The sequence below is a fragment of the Cornus florida genome, unplaced genomic scaffold, assembly GCF_030987335.1.
Source record: "Cornus florida cultivar Cherokee Brave unplaced genomic scaffold, ASM3098733v1 CherokeeBrave_3.0.0_Hap2_Chr06, whole genome shotgun sequence".
NCBI lineage: Eukaryota > Viridiplantae > Streptophyta > Magnoliopsida > Cornales > Cornaceae > Cornus > Cornus florida.
In genome coordinates, this window is record NW_026775576.1 from 67,924,143 (window position 1) to 67,944,881 (window position 20,739).

The following is a 20,739-nucleotide window of genomic DNA, read 5'->3' on the forward strand; positions in this document are numbered from 1 at the left end:
TAACTAAATGTTCTCTCTGTGAATTCATCAGTTACTTGTCTTTGGGCTTTGGTTGAAGTGGTAATAGGTTCATTGGGCTTAATCATGCATCGCTCTAAAATGGTACTAGTAAAGACAATAATCACTTGGTCACATGCGTTAGGGCTGCACGTGGGTCTATTAGCTTTGGACTACTAAACTTTATTTATAAACACCACAAAAAAATAAAAAATCAAAAAATAAAAACCACAAATCTATTTTGATTTTTCTGCAATAATATGTAGTTCTTAAATAATAAACGTTTAGGAATTAGTGGTTAAGAATTGGATGGTCCAGGGTTTAATTTCACTCTTGAGCCAACTAGGATTAGATCTTTATTTGTGAAGAGTAAAACACTATCACGTGGCCAATAGATCATTATTCCATTAGTGTAACCTCTTCTTTTTAAAAAAGGATCAAGGAGCTGGACTTTGGTAGTGGACAATTTGTAAACTGTGTATTGTGATTTGTGACACAGTGAACTTGGAAAAGAATTTTCTTGGTAATCAGTATAAAAACCATGAAGATAGCAACAACCTATCATTCCTTAAAAATTTTCTAATGGGCAATGTGTAAAATGTGTGTTGTGATTGAGGTGAAAATAGAGGATATGAAAATCGTAAAGACAATGATAACCTATTTTTTATATGAAATTCGTAAAAATAACAATAACCTATTCTTTCTCAAAAAGGGGATGAGAAGTACCAACAGGCATGTGGCCTAGCGGTACAAGATTCCTACTTCTTAAAGGGAAGTCAGGGGTTTGAACTTCAGTGGAGATAGTGTGTGTAAGTTCCAAAAAAAAAAGGATGAGAAGTCATAATGTCGTAATAGACAATTTATAAGGTGTGTGTTGTGACCAAGTGAAAATAGAAGAGAATTTCCTCAGTAATTAGTATGAAAATTGTAAAGATAGCTGCAACCAATTCTATGCTCAATGATCAATATTGTAATTTGGTTAAAAGAATTTATAACATGAAAAAGTAATAAAAATTATGCAACCTAATAAAGAAATATTTTTGTACCAATAATATACTCATGATAGGAAACTTCTAAAAAAAAAAAAAAAGAAACTTCTAAAAAAAAAAAAAAAAAAAAAAGTTATCATTGATTGAATGTTAAATTTTATATACACAAGAACTAAATACTTGAGACTAAATGTTGTATGTTGAAGTTTCACTTTCGAATCACACTCCTGACTTGAATAATACGTGGGTTGTTAATATGTTGAAGTCTCGCTTTTCAACCACACTCTTGACTTCAATAATACATGTATTGTGAGACCGATATACGTGTTCTAAAAAAAAAATAAATAAATAAATATTGTACGTTGAATTGTAATATTTTTCCAAATCTCTTCAATACTTTCTTCTCTCCTTAAATTGTAATATTTTTCCAAATCTCTTCAGTCTTTCTTCTCTCCTTGAGGGTAACTTAAAACACAAAAGTCACTTTTCTTTTCCTTTCCTTTCCTTTTCCTTTCCTTTCCTTTCTAATCCATCCATCCAAACGAAGCCTAGATGAAAAAACAAGAGAGCTACAAGAGATCTAAAAAAAAACCAAGAGATCTAACGCCTACAAGCAAATAACAATAAAAATTGCAAATACTAGTCAAAGATATGGTAGATAGACCACAACGAACAAATAAAAATTTGAAAATTACTACATAGATCAAATGGCAATTTGTTGGACTCTTACCAATGATGTATCCAAAGACCATAAATATTAAATCCACTGTGACAGAGAGCAGTTAGATTTCCCGCTTTCTCCTACTTGGAAGACTACCAGAGACGTAGTTGCTTTACAAAGAAACTAACAGTTAGATTATGGAGAGTGGTCAGATTTCCCGGGAATTTTCCCGCCAAAATTTATATATATTACATATTACATATGAGCACCTCCTTGATTGAATTTATTCAAGATCGCCTTTTGGTGTGCAATGATCCATGCTTTTGCTTCTTTTGTCGGAGCCTTATTTGGATCTTGACGCATCATATCTCTTTCAAACTCCATTTGAACTCTTTCATTCTCATATTTAGCCATCCTCTCTCTTGATTCTATCTCCAGCTGTTTAGTACGTTCTTGCGCCAAGCTAATTTCGATTTTGGCTTGGATTTTCCATCGCTCTCCTTCGAGTCCTACTTCGTTTACCATGCGGTCTTGTTCTTTAAAATCTTTACCCTTCTTCGCTGCTTTTTGTCCAAGGGGTCGTGGTAAGTCATGCGAACCTTGAGCACCGGCCGGTGGGTCATCATCACCAAGGTTTGCTGAAGCTGGAGTTGATACTCCAGGAGTTGATGGAGTAGATGGATTGTTCTGAAATGAACCTGGTGTTGTTGAAACCGATTCAGAGGAATTTCCAAGCTCATTACTATCGAGATCAACAACGTCTCTCTTCCTTGTTTGTTGATTTGGCTTTTGTTTCTCTTGTTGGGCGTTGCAATGGTTATGCCATTTTGCCGAATTCCGAAGAATATACCAACAGTGATCCAACTTAAAATCGACACCTACTTGTTTTTTATACAGTTCTTTAGCAGTTTGGATCTATAAAAAATAAACAATAATTGAATCAGTCAGATTCTCAATTAAAATTAAGAAATTAAAAATATTTACAAAGTAATAAACTTACTAGATCTTCAGCGTTGAAGCGACTGCTCGGAGTGTCTTGGATGGTTTTGTAGCATCCACAAAATTTGTTTACTAGTGGATGAAGGTAGGAAAAACGGTTCATCAAACCACTGCTATTTCTTGCTGTCGTGCCCCCCGGTTGGCTTTGAAAATTAATTTGGATTCGTTCCCAATACGTTGACCCCATGACTGGATCTTTCCCAATCATCATCCATGCATTGCATAATGCTTCATCTTCTTCTCTGGACCAATTGAGCTTATTTTGCCTCGAGGGACGTTGGGATTGAGAAGGTTGATGATTAGACAGGGATGGACTTGCCGATTTAGGACCATCTATCTCCACAATATCTGTGAATGAAGAATTAGTAGGCCCTGTTCCAGCTGCAGCCGAGTAACCTTCAGAATCTTTAGCTACTGAAGATGGCAAGTTTGCATTAGGCTCTCTCCCTCCAGTTGCAGATGCATGCATCAGTGGATCTGAGGCAAGAGGAGGAGGAGGACCACGGGATTCTGTTGCTGGCAACGAAACTGGATGGTTTCCGAATAAGTTCTTCTCGAGACCAGTCTGCACGACAGCAACATGGAGACGCAACATATAATGTCACAGGAAGATTAATTATCAAGACCATCGACTCTAGCTCTCATGAATTATACATAAACACAATGCCAGGCATCCCTTCACCTGGTTCTTTGCAGCCCTTGTATCAATCTACGTGGCGTGGGGTGTAATAGCCAAAAGCTTGCTTGGCCTGATTCATTTACTTTAGTCTCTCTGTTGCATTATAATCCGCACCACATATAGGACCTTATAGGTTGGACAAAATAACTTTGGCTACAAACATGCCCAAAACGCTTTCTTTGTATACACTTCTATCAGAGTACCATCTTTAGATTATGTCTCCTCAATATCTAAATTCCTCTCATAATGAATTCTCATATATTTACAGATGAAAGTACTTCCAAAGTCACCTCATTTATACCATTGAGGAAAATGGGAAAAAGACAAAAGATCCCATTCTTTCCTGTTTTTATTCATCCATCAAAGACGATGGGAAATATCACCTCATAATGATATTAGCACAGTATAAGGAGCACAACTTCCAAAAATAAGACCACTAATAGAGACGATTTGTAATATCTTATTTATTATATGCGGTGAAACTTGTGCGGTTTGATGGAAAAAGATCATTTAAGGAAAGAAAAAAAAAAAGTCAAATAGTGTTAATAGAGTAACAAATTCATTGCAATAAGTTTAGAGCAAAGCATCAGAATTACCAGCATAATTGCCTCCTTCAGCTTTGAATGAAGATGGGATCCTGAATCTTTGACAATTTTTGGAGGCCATATCTACAACAACAAAGCACCATTAAAACAAACCACTCAAAGCAACAAACACAACCAAAGCACTTCTAAATCAACACCACAATCTCAACGAGTAATCTGCTGATGCATATTCCAAAGGATTTTGATTTTCCTAGTAGATGTCAAAAAGAATTGAGGTCACTGAAACCAATCACAATTTAAGATGACTTCCTTAGTTCTTCTCTACTATTGATTCGTTGATTGCAATAAGTGGTTTGAATTCATCCATTAAGTTAAATAAGGATAATGAGGCCTAAGTCATGCATACTGAAGCGTTCCAGGATTAAGCATTTTGAATGCCAGGATCAAGTTAGATTTGACCTTGTTCTGCATATATTATCAATAAGTTAGACCAAATGTAAACCATCCCAAACAGAACAGAGGAACTCACTCTAACATTAGTTGTTTGTAGGATCGAGAAGTTCAATGTCATTTTGGTTCTTGGAATTGTGAACCAGTTCATGAGTCATGACTAGGCTCAGGCTCAAAACCAGGAAAACCAATCCAAGCCAAGTTCCACCTCTAAGTTGCAGGACTCAATACTATCTTTATATTCCATAGAGAGTTAGCACTCTCTTTATATTCCACAGTGCTAAAACCATCTTAATTGATTAGAGCAAAAGTCAAGCTATCTGAAAAAACTCCATTTGTTTCACAAGCAAAAAAGTTCCGTTTTGTTTTTCTTTCCTTTTGGTGGTTTGGGGGTGGGAGAGGGGAGAAAGCAATTGTTTCCTTCAGATCTTCCATGAAAAAACAACAGAAATCCTAATTTACAAGAAAAAATAACCACTTCCTCATTGCTAATGTGTAGAACACTAGACATTTTACTCAGCTACTTATGCACAGAACTTATCATAGGCTCCTACTCCTGCTATTCTCGTCTCATTATTCAAAGTTCCTAAAATTAAAGCTCTTGGACCACAATCTTTAATAAAAATAACTCAGTAACTCACCAATATGAAGTCCAAAAGCATAATGTTCTAGGAAGTAAGTACACAAGACTATGACTGTTGTTTCTTTCTACCAATCCCTAGAACTCCAAATAACAGTTATTGAGTAATCCTTATATTCTATACACAAGCCTTGCACAAAAACAACACTTCAAGTTAAACCTTAACTCATAAACTGATCACATCTTCTCTGTATCTGTCACTAGCAAATTGTGCTCCAGTAACATAAAGCAGTTTAGTGCATGCTTACGTTTTCTGAGTTTTTTTATTATTTTTTTTTTTTTAAAGCCCCGTTCAGCACAATCACTAATCAAATTGAGAAATCGTCATTTGCTAACAGTAATTTGCGAAAACCAAGATGTGTTTATGTATACCTTAATTCGAAATCTGAAACACTGTTGAGGACTGAGAACTACAACATCCTGACAGGTGTTAATCAAAAGAAACCAATTATAGATGTGACACTGTTTATAACTTCTTGAAATAAATCTTACCGAAGTGCTACAGTCAGGACACACATATCCAGCTGGCGCAGTGTGTGGCGGAAAACTTTTAACATGTGAGACTAAGCAATTCGTATGTATAATATCTAAAATGAGCAAAAAGGAAATGTGAGTTTTGCAGTGTGACTTCAACAGGATTTCATTTTTAAAAAACATTAAAAATATAAATAAATAAAATTGCATTTAGGAATTTTAAATATATATCACAGAATCACATACGCAAGCAACCCAATCGAGTAGTTTGAGAATCAGACTCCTCTTTAAGCACAGCATGACAGTGGCAGCATTTAGGAGGCCAATCATACTCTCCAGCTATGACCCATTCTAATGAAGTACGAACCTACGACATTTGACAATTTAAGTAAGCATCACTCAAATAGATCAAAATCCTATCTGGCCAACAAGATATCATTTGATAAAGTTAAACTTCAAATACAGTGTATGCGTGCACACACGATACAGATATCTTATCAAGAAAATAATACAGATAATCCTATGAAAAAGTGAAAATAGCCATACATAAGTAACCAGTGTTTTTTTCTTTCCTAATTGGTACTCACACACACATGCCTTCATGGAGACTCAAAGCCCCTGACCTCCCTTTGAGAAGTAGGAACTTGGTACCGCTAGGCCACTGGCCTGTTGGTTAAGTAACCAGTTCTAATGTCTTTCTAGGAAATCCTACCAAATAAGTAAGAGAAGCTTGAAGTGCAAACGGACCCAACAAAGAAAACACCAAAAAAGAACAAAAAAGGAAAAATGTAAAAGTTAATAATCAATGTTACAATGCCAAAAGGAAATCACTAACAAAAAGATATGATGTCTTCAAGGGTCGTCACATTTAGTTCTTGATCATAAACAGAAAATCTGAAAAGACTATACACCAGTAGTAATAACTGATTTGAAAAAAAAAAATTCCTGTAAAGCGGGCAACCGGGTCCAAAAAATAAAAATTTGAAACTGACTTTCTTTTCAAACTATTTACCATTTCCATTTTAATAAATCTGGAAATAAAAGCAAAATGAAAATCAGTTTTTCAAAATGAAACCAAACACTTTCCAAATATCTAAACCAAACACACCATTCTTGAGATACTTACACAGTGCGAGTCCACAGAATAAAAATACATGGAAACCAAATCATAACCGTTAGAAATAGTTACATCAGACAAATGACATAAACATCACCATAGTTGCATCTGAATGACATCAATCTCAGAACTCAAGAGGAACTGTGAACAGGCTAGTAAACCTAAATTCTCTAGACCACCCATTTATGCAGATTCACTCCATGCCTCCATGGTATTGATAAAATGACTAAGCAACAACAGAATCATTTGTACATGCTGCTGAGTTAATAGAGAGAACACAAGCACAACTCTGGCAGGAGCATACTGACACTCACAAAAACACATGAACATAGTTTATGACGAAAAGCTAGAGATATTGTCTTGTGCTGTGCATGTGCTCCTTGTCAAGACAAGATCTCTCTCTCTCTCTCAGTTCAGCAAGTTACCTTCAAATTCGGAAGTATTGGATGATGTGGCAAAACAAAAATTTTGTAAAATTAAAATGTCACCTTACCATTATTTATTGAGAACCTGACTGAGGGACAACACAAGCACTGTGGCATGAGCATGCACACGCACACAAAAACACATGAAAATCATCACTAAAATTTTTTATTCACCGTGCTAAATATATAGTCTTACAATATGCAAGTCTTCCTTGCCCCTATATGCTCTCTCACTTCCAGTTTTCTCAAACTTACAATTTATTGAGTTAAAAAAGTTCCCCTCAAACTCAGAGTGGTGGATGATGGGGCATATTTTTTTTAAAGGGTTAAAATCATAAAACCCCCCTCTTGTTTGCCAAAGCTATCAACTAAGCCCCTCATCTACAAAAACTATCATATTCCCCCTTTAATTTTTCAAAGATGTATCACATCACCCCATTCCGTTAGTTTGCAGTCTGAAATTAACGGGAGAAAAGCACGTGAGAGTCATGTGCAACCATTTAATTATTTATTGACCAATTTACCCTCATAATCATGCATTGACCAAACTGCCCTCTTAAACCCCATTCAATTATCATGTGCCTCACTTGCAATTTGCAAACCCAATTCTTCATCTGATTCTTCCATTGTAACATAGCAAACATAGAAGCCTAAAATCATTCTCATCGTTTGAATATATATGGGTCATTCATTATTTTAATTGAAGAGATGGGTTTGTAAACTGGTGTTATTATAGGTTGGAATCATCCATTAGTGTAATTGAAGATATGGGTCACTTTACAGACCCATTTTCATATTATGAAGCCGTGGTGATATGGGTAACTTTAATTGAAGATATGCAGCAGTGGCGAGCATGGTTAGCAGAGAGCTAGGAATGGTGGGGAAGAGGGAAGACGGCGATGGACCTGCAGCGTTGCACGACGGCGATGAGTTGAAACGGTCATGAGCAATGAAGAACCCACCGGCGGGCAAAGATGAACCGAGCAAGGACGCGGCTATGATGGAGGTTCTCGGCGACGGCGAGCTTACTGGCAAGCACAATGAGCAGCGAGGAACAGCGGTGATGTCTGGCGACAACAGAGATGAACTTAGTGGTGACACAACAAGGATGTCCTCGGCGGTGATGCTCTTACCGGCAAGCACGGATAGGAACGGCAGCAAGGAATGATTCAAAAATCCGGCGGCAAAAAATGATTCCACGTGAACAAATTATGTTAAAAATAAAGATGGAATAAAAAGGAAGATTAGATACTAAGAAAATCGAAAGAATAAATAGATAACACTAAAAAAAGAGGATAAGGATAAGCAAAAGAAAGAAAGGTTGAAGAAGAGGATGTATTTACATGTGTGTATACACATATACAATCCTATATATAAGGGTATAATCGTCATTTTCATAGTAAACATTTTGAGTCTTACGATAATAATAAAATATGGAGGTCAATTTAGTCATTTAACACTCACTTAACGGCTCTGTCACATAAAGGGAGCACCGTGATAGATTATTAATGTTGAGGGGGTTATTTAATTTTATAGGGGGTTAAATGAAGTTTTAACAAACAAGAAGGGGGTTTAATGATTTTAACCCTTTTTTAAATTAATATTTTACTAGCAGGGGTTGTTGCTTCATCCAATGGTAAAAGCTCGAGCTGATGAGTGTGAAAATGCGGATTCAAGTCGTGATTTGTGAAGCAGACACTTTGTGAAGGTTCAGTTTGTTTCCCATCTTCCCTTCTTGACATTCTACCTAGGGCCCTAGGCAGTACACCGTTCACTGATGATGCCTTCTTAATATTTCTTTTTTCCAGTAAGTGCCTTTTTGTAACATTTCACCTCATGCATTTTATTGAGATGATGTTTCATATATTATGGGAGTAAAAATTTATCAAAAAAAATATATATTATGGGAGCAAAAAGGTATAACCTAATAAGAGAAAAAAGTTCTCTGTTCTTACCAGTTACCAATGACAAAACCCTCAATCACATCCACAATTTCAACTGCAGAGTAAAGCCTACTAAGAAAGAACATAAATAACCACAAACAGAGAAATATGTGTTTCCTGAAAGCATCTAGAAGCCCTAAACCAACCTCTATGCTCACCATAAACAATAGCACAAATTTCACAAAAAACAAGCATATCCTAATCCAAGACCACCAACGCAACCCAAAAATTTCCCTATTCAGAACACACAATCCTCATGGTCATTTGCCTTCTCAAAATCCAATTTGAACAAAATCTCCCACTGGATTTCCCGCATTTCTATAACACCTTGCCATGTATCAAAGATCGATTCATTCCAAATAAAGACCCCTTGGGAAGAGCATATAGTCCTTAAAGCACTCCTTTCAATCTTCTAAAGAGAACCTATGCAATTACCAGCAAGGACTAGTCAATCTTGTGATGAATTCGATCATTAGGAGATGGATCTATCCCATTACATTTCAGGGATGGAAATGGATCTATTCCCATTAAAATCTCATTATGGAGATGGATTTACTACCATGAGTCTATTCCCATTAAAATCTCATTATGGAGATGGATTTACTACCATGAGTTTCTCAATTTTCTGAAAAGCATCCATGTAATTATAGAGACTAGTCACTGTGTTGATGGTTTAAATCTAGGGTAAAAATACAAAAATATATATATATATATATATTTAAAAAAAAAAAACCCATGATTATCATTTTTTCCAGGTACTATTAATTTCTGTAGAAAATCCTAAAGTTTCTCAAAACGTTGCAATTACCCTCTAGTTGTTTGTATGCGGTTAGAGAAGAAGCAAAAATGTACACATACGCATTGCACGTGACTTATATTTTACCTAATGACCAACATATCCTTTTAGCAACCTATAATGCCAATGGCTCACAATCTACCAGAACATAACTGATTCGGATCAATTCTTTTGACCCGATTAACTCTCTTTACAGTCTTTTTCGCTCTATACTCTCTCCATTTTCTCTTCTCCCTCACTCTCTCTATCCATTTCTTTTCTCCCTCTCTCCCTGCTCCGTTTTCATAACAACGTGAAGTCATTTAAAAAATTAAGCAACTCAGATTCTTTTGTAACAGATCATAAGCTTGGCTTGGATCTGTTATCATTACAATGACACTAAAGCAACCCTGGCTTAAAAGGACAGTTGCATTTAAAAATAAAAATATTTACAAAAATCCACTGCTCAGCAAACCATGCTTGAAATTTCAAACTATCTAAGGAGTAAATATTTTTGACAAGATTAGAGAGAGATAGAGAGAGTCAAATCAAAATTAGTCAGTCTTTACTGACATAGAAAGGGGTCTTAATCATCATTATTTACAAGAGGTTTCTCAAATTCTTTAAGTTCATCTATAGTCTAACACTTTCCTTAATATAAAAATAAAACTCAGCAAATAACGTTAATGATCCAAACTTAATTATTCTTTCATGTACCCCAAATTAGTATATTAACAAGTAATTAGAAAAGAATCAACATTTTTATCTTACCAAGAAAAAGAAAATCATCAGCATTTGCATTCAAACATATTGTGAAACAATAAATGCAAAGTTTGAAACAAAAAAACTCAACCAAAAGTATTCAAAACAAAAAATATGACCAGAAATTGCATGTAAACATTGATAGGAGTAACAAGGCATTGCACTCAAGTAGGCCCAAACATAATAAAATAAAATAAAATATAAAAAATTGCCTCAAACCCAGATGGAACAAAAACCGTTGAGTGACAGAGAAAAAAAATTGTCAATCAAGAAGTTACTCATCATATACAATTTGACCAATTGCAATAAGTTCATCTTCCAGATGTTAGCATATGAAATAGAAGACAAAAATCAAAAAACGTAGAATTAAATGTCATACCGTGCATATTTGGTGCTCCGGGAAACATATGCATTCTCCACAAACAGGGATCTTGTGTACGAAACAGTGTAACTTGGTTGCCTGAGACCCAAAACCTCCACATAAATTAGTCTTCAGATTTAAGAATCATAAAGAAATAAATTCAAAGCATTAACTCTTAATAAGAACTCCCAATTTCAAATTTAAGTAACACAAATACGGACACTTCATATTAACTTCCATTAACAACTTCAATCACTCAAATACGGACATTTCTAGCTATTAAAACCTTTAAATGAACAAATTCAGAGACCGCTTAGAATTTGTATTCGATCTAAACTCTCTTGACTGTACAAACCATAAGGTCATAGAGAAATCAAATTGCGAGCTAATAACTAAGTGATCTATGAATACACAAAACAAGCGTGTGTGTGTAGAGAGAGAGAGTACCTTGGGGCATTTGCAGACCACCATCGCATTGGGTGTGGTAACAGAATTGATGCCGTCGAGATTGAAATTTCAGAAAGTAATTCACAGTTGGAACTAACTAGGTAGAAATCTGCGTGTAGATTTGTTGTGAAAATTTAGGGTTTTAGATGAATCGAGATGGAGGAAAGAAATGTAGAGAGATCGAATACAGCGATGAGAAGGTGTCACTCACTCCGTCTTGCCCATGATGTTATTAGTCTTACATAGTCTAGTATTAAGGTCAATCGCAAGTCAAACACATATTTAAATATTTAAATAAATTTCACACATTTACTTGCTATGTAAATCACAGGTCAACATCTAAACAAATGAGTCTAATTTTATTCAAATTTTTTACTGTTTAATTATGTAATAATTATTGATTAATCTAATTAAGATGATATAATTTCAAATTGCTTAATATTTTCTTTAAAGTAATAACCCGACATTAGTTAGTGTGAGGGGTATTCAGATGCTATCTAGAAAGATTTTTTTGAGGGTGCAATACTCATTATTTCAAAATAACGGATATTACTAATTTGAAGTAACGATATTGTACTGCTTGGTAGCATAACTACGAACATGATTTTGAAATGAAATTATGTTGTTATTGTAATGATATATATATATATATATATATTTTATTCTTTTGTCATTCGAATGTATTTATATTATTTTTAAGATTATTGACAATATTACTCTACGTGTATTTATGTAGATAAGACTTGTGTAAAAAAATATAAAACTATGGATCAAATGTCTAAAATAATAAAATTTAATTTTCAATTGTAAATACGTATATGAAGTATCATATATGTATTCAAGGAATGTATGTAAACACGAACACAAAACGATTACAACTCCTTCCTTAAATGTGTTTGCGCTTTCAGAGCAATGGCGTTGCATTTTTATTTAGCGGTTTTGTAAAGGCAATGGAAAGCATGTGTACAATTGATATGATCCTTTTCATATTGTAAGATATCTGAAGAAGGAAGTAATCACCAGGCTCACCACCTGACAGACAAGTGATCACCATTTAATGCTTGACAAATCTCTACAACTGCAAGAGTTATAGATTGAAATACATCATATTTGATTGCCTAGTTATTGTGATTTGAAGTTTTTTTTGTATTTTTTATTTTTGACATGTTTGGATTTTAATTTTGATTTCAAATTTAGAAAAGGAAATGATATGAATCACTCTTAAAAGAGTCATCATATATAAATTCAAACGGTTCGCAGGACCTCTATAGCGTTCTTCGTGGTGTTATTTTCGAAAATTTCTGTTCGTTTAAAATGTCTTTCGGTCATGAAAAGATGTTTGGTGAATGAATTTTTAAAAGTTTTTGAGATAATTAGAACAATTTTCAATTGCCAACATTATCCATGACCTAAACATGTTCCATGTATTCAAGTAAAATTATTCAATTAAAATATAATAAAAATGGTTGTATGTAATTGAATGGCACAATGGGTTCATATATGTGTGTATATATATGAGTAATGATCTCTTGCCCTTATGGAGCAAGAAAATTTTTCCGCACTTTCCCTACAAACCCACTTTGTTTTTAAATTTAAAATTTACCAATACCACTAATTACAACAATAAAAGGTAGTAATTACCAAACAACTAAAAATAAAAATCGTTTCACCTCTGGAACGTCTCACTACCACTAATCTGAAATTCTTGTTTTATTTGATGTCTTTGTTGTTACTTTACACAGACTTTCATACCTTTTTTGCTTACAAAAAAAAATGATGAGAGTGAAAAAAAAATATAATGATAGTATAATAATAGCATAATAATAGCAATATTAAAGAAAACACTATGAAAAAACAACTAATTTAAAAAGGAAATATGAAATTTAATAGAATAATAACATTTTTTGTTGTGAATCTCCTCATTACGTTAATAAATTTTTGTTATTATAGTAGAACTAGAAAAAAGATATTGTGCCGACTTATTATGACATATGAGTAATTGGGATGTTTTTATAACTAGTTAGAATCTGGAATAAAATAAAACAAAATTAACAAGAAAGATGAAACAAAAATTTATTATTTTTTAGTCGATGTTTTGTATGTTAATAATGTAATTTTTAATTTCTTTTTTACACTCAAACAAATAGGCAATGTCCAACTTTAGTATCAACTATTAAGTTATGAATGCAATTCTCTAACACTTGCAAATTTTTTAAGAAAACAAAATTCTGATTAGTGGTGAGACGTGATTTCTAGAGGTGAATAGATTTTTATTTTATTTTTTTAGAACTTACCTTTTATTATTATAATTTATGGTATTGGTAAATATTAAATTTGAAAACTAGAAATAGTGATACTGATTTTGTATTAAAAGGAAAGCATATAAGTGAATTTAGAATATAACCATTAGATTAATGGTCACTATAAAAAGTGCGAAAGAATTTTCTTACTCTATGGGAAGCAAGAGATCACTACTCGTGTAAGTATATATATATATATCATTTCTTAGTACACATCAAAATTCCAAAGCATTTCTACCTTTCAAAAGGGCATGTGACCAAATTTGCTTAGCGTAGATGACGATTGTCTATACCAGTTGAAGAAAAAGGAGTTTCATAAATCCTCCACAAATACAAACATTCTCTTAGATATTTATGAACTTATATATAATAATAATAATAATAATAATATAATCTATTATATTGAAAATGACACAGGAATTTTGTTCACATATTTATATTTCATCTCTGAGCAGGCATCCATGATCCATGGATAGAAACATGAAAGAGAAACTTGAATTGTAATTAAATTAAGAAATAATTTCAATAAAGTTAATCATCTATAAAGGAACAAAATACACAGGACAAAATAGGAAGTTTTGTGTTTGTTACTTAAAATGATCTTGTATCCCGAGAAGTTGTTGGAAAAGCAGATTTTACTAGCTTTCACTAAACGGATTTTTAAGCGATTGGTTTTTTCTGGAAGCCCGTTTCAATATCTCCGCCAAACACACAAATTTTTTAGGAAAGGATTTTTTTGGGGCCAAAAGCCTGTTTTGAGCTGCCAGAAAGCCCAGCTCTCTAATCCTAAAGTATGTTTTTACTTCACCAAACACTACTAACACTATTTTTTAAATTCAACGAACTTTATGGGGTCAATCAAACAGCCAAATTTTTTTTGAAATTAAAACACTTCAAAACTTTGATGTAAAATCACCAATAAGTGAAGCCTACTTTTTATTCATTAAAAGCCCACATAACATATGTCCTCCATTCAGCATGGCTATACATATCCTAACATACTATCACATTATTAATAAAGGTAAACATAATTCACCTTACAAGAAACTGAAAATTCAAAAGTGACCATCCAATGTTTTCAACAAGAAGACGTAAAAAAAAAAAAAAAAAAAAAAAAAAAAAAAACTTTTACATAGCGTGCAAAATGTGGTAAAATCTTTTTACAACATGCAGAGAAAATATTTACGAATTGCTAGATGGGTATTTACAAAGCTTTTGAATCCGGTAAATAAGAATCACTATTTACCACCTTGATTCATGGAACTCGTAAAAAGTATTTACAGATGTTTTGCACAATTTTTCTGTAGTGTACCTTAAAACTCTGCAGTAAAAACGCCAATAAGTGAAGCATACTCTTTATTCAATTATCTCTAAAAACCCACAAAACATCCGTTCTTATTTTATTTTTCTACAGTATGATTATACACATTATTCTAACATACTATTACATTATTAATAGATATAAACATAATTAATCTTACAGGTGATAATTGGAAATTCAATAGTGATCATCCAATGCTTTCTACCTTCTTGTCTTAATATCTTAAGCTAAAGGATAATAAGGAATATGACTCACACATAGATCTTTTTTCCTGCCAACTACTGCACCAAAGACCTCAGTCATGTCTAAATCTTCTTGCTTCTCTCCATCAGGAAGCTTCCAGTCAAAATGATACAATAAATTTGCAAGTGGAAGTTCAATATTAGCTATCCCGAATGAAATGCCAGGACACATTCTCCTTCCAGCACCAAATGGTGTGTATTGAAAATGAGTCCCCTTGTAATCGACTGAACTGTCAAGAAATCTCTCTGGCTGAAAGCTCTCTGGATCACTCCAATTTTCAGGATCTCTAGCAATTGCCCATGCATTAACAATGACTTGGGTTTTTGCAGGTATCTCATATCCATTGATTTCACAGCTCTCTCTACTCTCTCTCGGAAGTAATAGAGCGGCAGGAGTGTGTATTCTGAGAATTTCTTTGATAACTAACCTCAAATAATTCAAGTCATGGAGGTCATCTTCATTAAGAATATTTCCCTTTTTACATAAAACACGTCTCACCTCAGCTTGTGCCTTTTCCATAACTCTTGGATTTTTTAGCAATTCTGACATTGCCCAATTTAAAGTTGTAGATGATGTCTCAACCCCGGCAATGAACATGTCCTAAAAAAGCATTGAAATTGGACCACCATTACATATTGAAATTGGTGTTTGAAGATGATCAAATGTATAAAACTAAATTTTAGAATGTAAATAAGGTTTTGGACTTAATTCATTGAAAGTAAATGTACTAACCAAGATAACAGCTTTGACGGTTGTCATATCTAAGGGAATATCAAAGTTACCCTTCTCCTGAACTCTTAGAAGAACATCTACCAGGTCTTTTTGATCAGCTTTACCATCACCGTTTTGTGTTGCCACCTTCCTAGCTTTATGTTCATCAATGATCTTATCAAATACCTTATCAAGTTTTCGATGAGTCTCTTCAGCTCTAGGCTTCAGCCCAGTTATCAAAGCAAGCAGTTTAATAGAAGGAAATAGATCGGCAACAGTGAAACCTCCTGATAACTGTATGGTATCCCTTAGAAGTCCTATGAATTCTTCTTGCCCATCGAATTTCTTACCAACAGCCGTCTTTGTAGTGATGTTATATGTCACGGAGAAAATCTTTTCAGTGAGATTGCACAAAGATCCAGCTGCATGGGTCGAAATAGATTGGATCAAATTCGAGACGGCTTCTTCCCTGATGGGTCGGAATGATTGGACACGTTTGGCACTTAGAAGCTCCAGTATGCAAAGTTTTCGAAGTTGTCTCCAATAATCCCCATAAGGTGCGAAGGCAATGTCCTTCTTAGATATGATATCTGTAGCAAGAGAATAAGGCCTGTTAGCAAAGACAATGTCATGTGTTTTCATCACTTCTTTGGCATATTCTGCTGAGGTAATCACAACAAAAGAAAGTTGTCCAAGTCGGAGGTGCATCAGAGGTCCATATTTCTTGGCCAAATCTCTTAGGTCGCGATGGGGTAGAGATCCAACAAATTGGTGAAGGTTTCCTATTAGAGGTAGCTTTGGCGGCCCAGGAGGCAGTTTTGGCGATGAACTGATCATGATGGTTTTGAGTACCATGAACAGAAAGAGAAGGAATGTGAAAATCATTGGGAAGGAGAGGAATGGGAACTCCATCATCAATTGTTAAGCTGCATTCGAGAGTTCACTTGTCTCAGTGGTATGATGGCCCTTCCATCAGATTTATGCTTGGTGTGGAACCTTGAAGTTCTGCAAAAAAGTCTTAGCATTGTCAGTCATCTTTTCTAGCTTGTATGCATAAATGGTTTCTTTGTTTCTTGAATAAAGATGCTTTAAGTTGGTCCCATATTTGCCTCATTTAAATATGTGAATGTTTAGCTTTGAATCAACAAAGACATTTAGATACATGTTACAAATGAAGGATTTATGAGCAGGTGAATCAGACCTTTTGACAAGATTCTTTATTGACTTGCAGATATTTTTAACATATCTACTTTTCAAATAAGATCGAAAAACCTTTTTAATTTGTATTTATATTTATAATTTTTTTTGTTTATTTTTTGTTGAAAGTTTAAGAAAAAACACAGGCACGAGAAGAGTTTATACCGAGAGTCTATTGGTATTTCATATCCACTAGCTTGTTTCTTCAATATAAGACATAATATAGTACTATAATAATGGGGTAGAAGATGATTTAAAAAGTCTTTTGAAACCTTTCATTGCATTCAGAAACTTCATTGACTTCTAGTTACGTGTGAAAATATAATTTATTTCTATAGCGACAAAATGGTGGATGCAAATTAAGGAGAAAACGGAGGAGAGGGTCATTTTACAAGTCTTTTGAATATACACATCTATTCGGGAAGAGTTGTACATATCCATTCGTGAAGAGTTATACGTAACAATCACACATCACACAAAACATAAAGATTTAATGTGATTTAGATTATGACTTACGTACATTATAAATATCAACAAACAATTTCCACTTACTATGCAAAGAATACACTATAAACATCAACAAACACTATGCAAAGAAATAAGAAGATTACAAGTCTTTCAAATCCTTTAGCTGAGAGTATTTACTTTCTTTTTTCATAATAATAGTAAATAAATAAAATTAGTTGAAAAAGGTGGATGCATGTCCAGGTAGAGCAAGAGAGAGACTTACAGAGCTTGGGGATAGATATAAATCTAATTAATGAGTTACAGCTCGAGTTGAACGAGAAACCGTACTTGAAAAGCGAAACAGAGAGAACAAATTAAATAAAGCCTGTGAATTACAGAGAACTTTGCCCTCTAATTTATAGATGAGACAAACTTTGCCCGCGTCATATCTTACGTTGCATTGTTGAACCACTTACAAATATTTTCTTCAATTAAGTGTAGTCCAGTCGTCCAGACTTTTTTTTCATTTTCTTTCTTTTTCGACTTGTAAACTTACGGAGTCTTTACTTGGACCAAATAAAAATAATAAAGATATACAAAATTTGTTTTTGTATTATTCCTCATAAAAATTATCATATTTAGAGAATCATAACTCATAAACATGACACTTTTTATTAAATGGAGGGATTTTTTTTTTTTTTTTTTTTTTTTTTCTTAACCAGTATTAACCTTTATAAACTTATTATGTCTTTACATGCACCAACTACAAATCAAAATAAAAAATTTGTCTTTATATTTCTATTTTTCAACAAAATGTTCAACTTAAAAAGATTTTCTTCAATTAAGCATAGTAAAGACTTATAAACCTTTTTTTCCCCCACTCTAACGGTATTAACACTTCTAAACCTACAAAGTGTGTTTTTTATTTTATTTTATTCCTAGTAATTAAAACTTACAAAGTGTTTACTTGCACCAATCGAAATTTCTCCTTGTATTTTTATTATTTTTATTTTTAGATTTGTCTTTGAGGGGGCGCGTACCTTTTAGTGTTGAATCGAGTCTTCTGGCTGTTTCTCGTCCTTCTTCACCAGCTGCAGCAACAACGCCGTGAACGGCATGTGCCGGTACCCATTACCGGGCAGCTCGATCCCCACAGGCTGCGTGTAGCACAAGTCCAACCTAGAAGCCCATCAATTGGGAGGCCGAAACCGACGGAGGAGATGTACGGGGAATGGTTCCGGCGGCAGTGGAGATGGGATCGGCCGGGACAGTGCCCTTCAGCCAAAACCTACTCTACTCTATCACCATATATATCAAGATTTTTTTGGTTGAACCTGCTGAACCGCACGTACCACAAGCCTTTTTCCTTATGTAATTGATTCCTGGTGAACTGAGTGAGAAGTGAAGAGGCTAGAAGTCCTTTCTTTCTTCCACGTGGACGAAAATGAAATGGAATAATAATCAGCGATGGATAATTAAGGCGGATGTATAGCAGTAGCAGAGACAGCAACCATTTTATCTAGGGATGTGGCTACTAATGAATCAATATTTATAGTTGCTTGCTTGCAATCAATGCCAAATTACTTAGTTTGGTATCAAGTACTGTCAAGGGACCTAACCTAGCTAGTGGACTTCGTTCCAAGCTTCTTGATGTAATTGCAATAGGCCTGACCATCAGTTACTGTATAGCCCGGTTTCACATATAGACGTTTTGTTGCTGTTTCGGCGTGAGGATGAAGACGCCGCCGGCGAACAGGGTGGCTTCTCCAATGATCCGGGTTTTTGGTTAATTAGTAAAGTTGGTAAAAGGGTAATATAGTTATTTTCCAAGAGAGTTTAGGGGTAATTTGGTAATCAAGATAAGTTCCATATTTTTGTAAACATTAACTTTGACTTCATGAATTTGGCATTTGACCATGTAAGCTCATTTTTTTTGAAATTATTCCAATTTTTTTTTTTTTTTTTGGCATGTAAAATAACATTGATTCCATTTTGATTCTTAGTTAACTTAAAAAATATATATTAAAATAACTTCCATACCCTTTCACTTTGAATATATAAATTTAAAATTATTCTATCCCGCATCATATGTAGAGACAAATTCCACCACCACCAATTTTGTGATCCAATTCCTGTAGTTAAATATCACCACCGCTAGCTTGTTCTTCTTTCTCTCAATTCCCTCTCTCATATCCACTTCCTACAGTTGCCACCTTCAAAACACACACACAAAACCGATCACCACAGTTGGCGAGTCCATTCACAAAACCTAGACCAGCGACCAAATTATTCGACAAATGCTGCATCAATTGAAGGGGAATTGATGGAACTGGGTGTGACCGATTGCAGAAGCCTAAGGCAATCTGAAACATAATCGAATCATCAACGATTTTGATAATTTGATTGCGAGTGCGTCATATCCATATCCGTAGGAGCCGTTGCCGATGACTACAACAGAACTAGAATCCAAATAAAAACAAGAACCAAAATAAATCAATCTCTATTTGATTCTGTTTCTTTCAATATTTGAGTAATTAGTTAATAGGAGTAATTGCTTTAAGTGAATTGGTTTTTCTTTTTCGATAACCTAAGTAGAGGGGTTTTTGCCCCGACTAATCTATGTGCAAGTATTAAAATCACATAGTAAATATTTAAATAAATTTGATACATTTACTTAATACATAAATCACAAGTCAACATGCAAATACATGAGTCTAACTTTATTCAAAATTTTAACTACATAATTATATATTAATCTAATTAAGATGATGTAACTTCAAACCATATAATATTTTCTTTTAAGTAACATCCCGACAAATTTTTTGAGGGTATTCAGATTCTATCTAGACAAATTTTTTTGAGGGTGCAATACTCATTATTTCAAAATAATGGATATTATTAATTTGAAGTAACGATATTGTACTGCTAAGTAGCATAAATACGGACATGATTTTGAAAATGTAATAATATGTCGATATTATATATATATATATATATATATATATATATATATATTTTATTACTTTGTCATTCGAATATGTTCATATTATTTTTAAGATTACCGACAATATTACTCTATATGTATTTGTGTATATAACACTTGTGTTAGAAAAGTCTGAAACAATCAATCGTCTAAAATAATAAAATTTAATTTTCAATTACGAATACGTATATGAAGTATTAGATATTATTTGAAGAGTGTCTGTAAAGTATCGATGTCTCACACAGTCACACGGACAAAAAACGAATAAGACCC

The 20,739-nt window shown here is 33.8% G+C and overlaps 2 protein-coding genes across 5 annotated transcripts; both read right to left on the reverse strand.

Annotated features, from left to right (window-relative positions):
* Window positions 1-1,657: 1,657 nt before the first annotated feature.
* On the reverse strand, window positions 1,658-11,509 carry LOC132311851 (glutathione S-transferase T2-like). Of its 4 annotated transcripts, none has more exons than XM_059809983.1 (7): window positions 11,265-11,509; window positions 10,836-10,916; window positions 5,681-5,801; window positions 5,453-5,547; window positions 3,922-3,993; window positions 2,648-3,211; window positions 1,658-2,562 (listed from the first exon to the last, which is right to left on the reverse strand). In XM_059809983.1, the coding sequence occupies exons 1-7, from the start codon at window positions 11,286-11,288 to the stop codon at window positions 1,903-1,905; spliced, it is 1,617 nt and encodes a 538-aa protein (XP_059665966.1). In that variant the 5' UTR covers window positions 11,289-11,509; the 3' UTR covers window positions 1,658-1,902. The 4 variants fall into 4 exon arrangements, with proteins under 4 accessions (XP_059665966.1, XP_059665965.1, XP_059665968.1 ...); XM_059809982.1 differs by having other exon boundaries at window positions 5,333-5,547; XM_059809985.1 differs by lacking the exon at window positions 5,453-5,547.
* Window positions 11,510-14,903: 3,394 nt separating this feature from the next.
* Window positions 14,904-18,922, reverse strand: LOC132311852 (desmethyl-deoxy-podophyllotoxin synthase-like). Its single transcript, XM_059809986.1, has 3 exons — window positions 18,524-18,922; window positions 15,861-16,844; window positions 14,904-15,728 (listed from the first exon to the last, which is right to left on the reverse strand). Exons 2-3 carry the CDS (start codon window positions 16,752-16,754, stop codon window positions 15,108-15,110), a joined length of 1,515 nt encoding a protein of 504 aa, XP_059665969.1. The 5' UTR covers window positions 16,755-16,844; window positions 18,524-18,922; the 3' UTR covers window positions 14,904-15,107.
* Window positions 18,923-20,739: the final 1,817 nt, after the last annotated feature.